This window comes from Phalaenopsis equestris, unplaced genomic scaffold (genome assembly GCF_001263595.1).
Source record: "Phalaenopsis equestris unplaced genomic scaffold, ASM126359v1 Scaffold233159, whole genome shotgun sequence".
In the NCBI taxonomy this organism is placed as follows: domain Eukaryota; kingdom Viridiplantae; phylum Streptophyta; class Magnoliopsida; order Asparagales; family Orchidaceae; genus Phalaenopsis; species Phalaenopsis equestris.
Window position 1 is genome coordinate 47,879 of NW_018251112.1, and position 5,831 is coordinate 53,709.

The window sequence follows — 5,831 nt, forward strand, 5'->3', positions numbered from 1 at the left end:
ACCTAACGCCCCTCTCCTCTCTTGCGACCCTCACTAGGTTGCTAATCTCTCGATATTTTCCTTAACTCTCCTCTCTCTCTCATAAAATTCTCACAGATACTGTTGTGCCGCTCTCTCTCTCCCTCTCTCTCTTGCTTCTTTGGATTAATTGTTGTGATGAGTTCTTCTCTCCCTCTCATTTCTTCGTGCGGTACTTTTTTTAATGAAGTTCATCTGAGCTGTGATTTCTCTGTGTGATGGTTCCTCATCGTGTTGGGTAATATTTACCTTAACTATGTTCCTCTTTTGTTTTTTTTTTTTGGAAATGTGTATTTTCCTTAGATTATTGTGGTTTCCTCTTTGTGGTGGTTCCTCTATGTGGTGATTCTTCTTTGTGCTTGGCAATGCCTACCTTGTGGTTCCTTGTGCTAAATAATTTCATGGTTCTTGATTTGGCAAATGCTTATGCATTGTTGGTTTTTAGTTGATGTTGGATTTTGGGATTTTTTAGAATCCCATGTGCCATGACTTCGAAATGGGTGTTGGTTTTTTTTTTTCGATGTTGTATTTCAATTTAATGTTTTCTCTTTTATGTTCCAGGTTTAGGGTGAAAATAAATGCAAAGGAGTGTCTTTTGGTTGATGGTAGATTATGGATTTTCATTTGCTCAATCACCGTACCTTTAGTTGATGTTAGATTATGGTGCTGATATGGTGGATGTATAGGTGGAAGTGTTTGTTGAAGGATGTAAAGGTAGTGGTATAGGGTGGTAGATGTGTGTATGTGGAGGTGGAGTTGGTGGTGTAGGGTGGTTGGTTTATGGAGGTATATGCATTGGTAGATGTGGTTGTGTGTGGCTTAGAGGGTGGTGATTAGTGTGTGGTTGTGGTTGTGGATGTGTTAGTCATGGTGGATGTGTTTATGTGTAGTTGAGGAGGTGGTTGTGTTGGTGGTTGGTGTGTGGACGTGGTGGTTGATGGAGGTTGTGATGGTTGATGGAGGTTGTAGTTTATGTATTATTGTGCCTATGTTGGCGGAGGCAGTGGTGTGTGTGGAGATATTGGTGTGTGGAATTGGTGGTAGTAGTGTAGTGGATGTGTTGGTGTTGTAGAGGTGTTGGTGTGTGGAGTTGGTGGTAGTAGAGTTGTGGGTGTGTTGTGTGTGTGGAGGTGATTGTAGTGTTTTTGTGGATGTGTTGGTGTGTGGAGATGGTGGTAGTAGTGTTCTAGATGTGTTGGTGTGGAAAGGCATTACTGATGATTTGTGGCTTTCCTCTTTTTATTTGAGTTGGGGTTAATATTTTTTGTAGCTAAAATTTATGTTTATTAGTTTTTTTCATGCTAGTATGGACATTGGTTAAGACCAATGAAGCCAGTTCATCTATAATGCTGGATAAGGATACAAAAATAATATTTTGTAACCTTTATTACAAGAACGTTGAAGTGAGAAATAGGCTGACAACCTATTTCAACAAAGAGGGCTGGCAAAATATTATTAAAAATTTTAAAGAAAGTACAGACAGAGAGTACAAAAAGATGCTGCTAAAAAATTAAGTGCGATCAGCTAAAAAAAGGATAGGAAAATCTGGAAAGAATTAAAGTGAGGATCCACTGGCTTAGGTTGAGATCTGATAAAGCGAACAATTAATGCTTCTGTAGAGGAGATTAGTAGGGAGCATTTTGAAAATGTTCACTATTTTTATCAATTTTGATTTTTTTCCAAATCCATCTACATGCCATATGAATTTGTAGGTGGTGACAGCTGTAAGAAATTTAAATACAGTGGCATCGATCCTGAGCTAGAAAAGAAGCTAGATTGTTTTTTTGGAGGTGGGTAGTAACGACAACAATGCATGTGCCCCTAGTGAGGTGGGGCTCGGTGGCATCCATAAAATTTTTAGAGCTCAAGACATAGGTGATTCTAATGAAGAACCCAACCCAAACCTCCATGAAGTTGAGTTCACTAGTCAGTCAAACTGTCTTGGTTTGAGAAAAAGAAAAAAAAGGGAGTTTGATTTATTAGAAGTTAGATTTCACAGTTGGTTGCTTCATGCTCCAATGATCTGACCCATCACAAGCAACTTTTGTCCAACATGTTATGCATATTCTGAAGAAAACTTAAGGAATTTATGAGGACATGTTATTTTATCTGTTCTTGATGAATTTGATTGAAGACCCGACTTGGAGAGAATTTTTCAAGATAATAGCCCCTGGCTGTAGGGTGCATTATTTACGTTATTTTCATGCAAACAATGACATTTAAGGGACAACTAATCTTTATATTTTTGTGAGACATTTTACATTTCTTGCTGCACTTAACATTTTTATTTGCTTATGGCTTTACTTTTTTTTTCCATTAGGAAAATGTTAAATTTGATTTTAATTTTATTTTTCATCATTATGTTTTATCTTACTTTCTTTAAATTTATTTTGAAGCTGGTTTATTTCATAACATTAAATGATTGTAGCTAATTTGTTAATGCTTATGTGTTAGCTATTTCAACAATGATTTACATGGATGTAATTAGAAAAAGGCGCAGAACGAGAGTTGTAGCTGCAGTGTGTTTGATGTATGAGTATTATAACTGTACATAGAGCACTCTCCTTGCATGACTTCATCGTATGTTGGTGACAAATTGGTTGGGGAGTTGCTTGAAGGCCACTCAACGAGGTTTAACAATTTGTTCTGCATGACACAGATGGTATTCACCAATATGTTAGAGAAACTGCACAGATTTCATAGGCTGCATTGCTCCCCCGGGACGACTTCATGAAAGGTGTTAGCACGGAATGAGTCAATGCGAGAAGCTATGAAGCGATTCCAGCACTCTTCCGAAACAATTTGTAGGTATTTCATAGTAGGGTTGAATGCCCTTGTCAGTTTTTAATCATGAGTCATAAAACCAATAAATCCTACATTTGAACAAATCACCATAGATATTTCACATGATGCGCGGTATATGCCATATTTTCAGGTAGTTTCTCTTAATTATTACATTCAATTTTCAAAATGAATATAGTAAATAAGTTACCCTTATTTATCTACTTAGAATTGTTTTGGAGCAATCAATGAAACACACATGGATGCAGGTGTCTCAAATAATGAGAAGATCACATTCATCCGTCGTTGTGGAGTTTAGAGATCAATGATGAGACGTTAAACCTTATGCATTCTTCTAGACGGACAATATGTCAGAATTTTTTTGTGTCACATATGAAATCCTAATGAAGGCTACCAACTTTATGTCCTTTTTCAGTGCAATGGTTTTCGAGGTTCGTCTGAATACCTTTTTTTTGTGATATGCATATGTGACACACACGATCTCGGTACTACGTGGGTTAAAAGCAACCAAGAACCTCTTTGTTATAGGTTTCACCGTCTTATTGTAGTAACAGATTCCTTAGTTTATATACTGAATTTTCTGAGACCTCAGAACTGCATAAGACTAATTAATTTTTTCTATTATTAATTTTTAGCTGTGTTATATCTAATGGTATGTGTTTTTAAACCTTGTTTATCTACTTAGAATTATATTGGAACAATTGATGAAATACACATGGATGCACGTGTCTCAAAAAGGATTATTGATTTTTAATAAAATGTATAATGACTACTTATTTAACTTGGGCATAATTTTCCATCTGCAAAGCCATAATACAATGATATCTGATCCAAATAAAGATAGCATTCTATCAAGACTTTGTTAATGAAAATTGCAAGGGAAAATACAACACCATTCTTATGTTGGAACGTCACGCCGTCCAGCTTCCTGTTCCGGCTATCAACTTCTGTCCCACCTTCCGTTCCTTTATTAAATTACATAATAAAAAGAAAAAACATAAAATATATCAAAAGCCAAAAAATAAAAACCATGCTAAAATATTAATAATTATATTTTCTTCGAGGACGCCCCGTCAATCCCCAAGCGACCGTCGGTCGAACCCTTCTTCCCACCGCCAGTCTGAAATCCCTAAACATCGTCTGCACGATCTGACGCCGCCGTCCATGGACGACGAGTACGACGACGAGTCCCGTTCTCCTTCCCCTTCCTTTTCCTCCCCCTTACCTTTGCCACTCTCCATCTCCATCGCCCGGCCATCTTCCACCCCGCCGACAGACGCCCAACCATCTAATCCAGTCACCGTCGCCTCTTCCTCTCCCCATCAAATACTCACTCTCGCCCTCCCCATCCAGCCCCCGCTGGGCTCCTCCGGCGGCGGCGGCGGCCGCGAGGACTGCTGGAGCGAGGGCGCGACCTCAGTGCTCATCGATGCGTGGGGGGAGCGCTACCTCGAACTCAGCCGTGGAAACCTTAGGCAGAAACAATGGCAAGAGGTGGCCGATGTCGTCAGCAGCCGCGACGATTACTCCAAAACGCCTAAAAGCGATGCGCAGTGCAAAAACCGCATCGATACCTTGAAGAAGAAGTACAAGATCGAGAAATCGAAGATGGGATCTTCGTCTTGGCCCTTCTTCAACCGCCTTGATCTTCTCCTCGGACCAACCGTCAAACCATCGCCATCTCACACCACCATCCCCAAAAAACAGAGGACGAATTTGTCGGCCAAACGGAAGGCTTCTACGCCCTCATCCACCTCCGACAGCTTACCCCCGACAGCAAATGGGAAGCGGAGAGCGGTGCCGGCGGGCAAGACGAGGGAGCTCACACGGGCAATTCTGAGGTTTGGGGAGGTATACCAGCGTGTGGAGAGCTCGAAGCTGCAGCAATCAATGGAGATGGAGCGGCAGAGGATGGAGTTCTCGCGTGAGCTTGAGGAACAGCGGATGCATTTCTTTATGAAGACGCAGATCGAGCTCTCCCAGCTAAAGCGCCATTTTCGCCCTTCCTCGGGCTCTGGAGGTGGCAGCAATAATCACCACCGTCACCGGCATGGGCAACAAGCTTCGGCTAACCGTAATAATAACGGGAATCAGAACTTTGGTGGAGGGTTGATGTGAATCTGTGAATGGAATGCCTGCTTCAATGAATCTGTTTTTGGTTTTAGCTGGTTTCTGAAAATTCATCTCCTTTCTTCTTGTTGCAGCCAGAACTAGTGCTTTGTATGAATAGTTGTGATAGAGTTCTGATTGTATTATCTATTTATTAGTGGAACAATCTGGTTTGATGCTCCCAGCTCTTCTACTGCAAGTCCTTGATCTTCTCCTTTGGTGCGACAGGGAAATTGATGCAGGTCTAGCGGCTTAAAATTATGCCTTTTGATTAAAAAAAGTAGAGAAAAAAAACCTAATCTTTGGTTATAGTGATCTCAAAATCATTAAATTTTACTTTAAAAGAATGCAACATATATATATTTTTATATTTTATATTAAAATACGTCTGACAGTTTTGATTACCTAACCAAATTTTAGCAAACCAGATTTTAACCCTAGTAAATAGTGGGGTTCTTCCAAGGTAACTTTCATTGAAGTTTTCTTATGCGAAGAAAATCATGTTGAGCCGTCCAAAAATATTTTTCACGGTATAAAGCTATGTTGATTATATATATATTATAGTTAAATTATTATACAGTTATAAGTATAACTACTTTTAAAAATTTATTTGTATTGTGAATGATTAATAATTTAATGGCATCACTTAATAACTTTGTTGTATTTGCCATGTAAATTTTGTTAGCTTCTATTAACTGGATACAGTATTTATTGTGCCTTGATGTCTTGCCAAAGATGATGATGAGATTTAATTTAATGGTAATAACTTCAAAATCTAAATGCTCAAAAAATATTTCTCAAGGAACAAATTCTACCCTATACCTCCACACACGCACACACACACACACATACATACATATATACAACACACATACATACATACATACATACATACATACATA

General features: G+C 39.0%; 1 protein-coding gene across 1 annotated transcript; it reads left to right on the forward strand.

Annotated features, from left to right (window-relative positions):
- Window positions 1-3,762: 3,762 nt before the first annotated feature.
- LOC110038585 (trihelix transcription factor ASIL2) lies at window positions 3,763-5,004 on the forward strand. The gene has a single exon (XM_020743460.1). It carries the CDS (start codon window positions 3,985-3,987, stop codon window positions 4,936-4,938), a length of 954 nt encoding a protein of 317 aa, XP_020599119.1. The 5' UTR covers window positions 3,763-3,984; the 3' UTR covers window positions 4,939-5,004.
- Window positions 5,005-5,831: the final 827 nt, after the last annotated feature.

What these genes read in the sequence shown, in the direction of transcription:
- LOC110038585 (XM_020743460.1), top strand. Translation starts at nt 3,985, where the DNA reads ATGGACGACGAGTACGACGACGAGTCCCGTTCTCCTTCCCCTTCCTTT.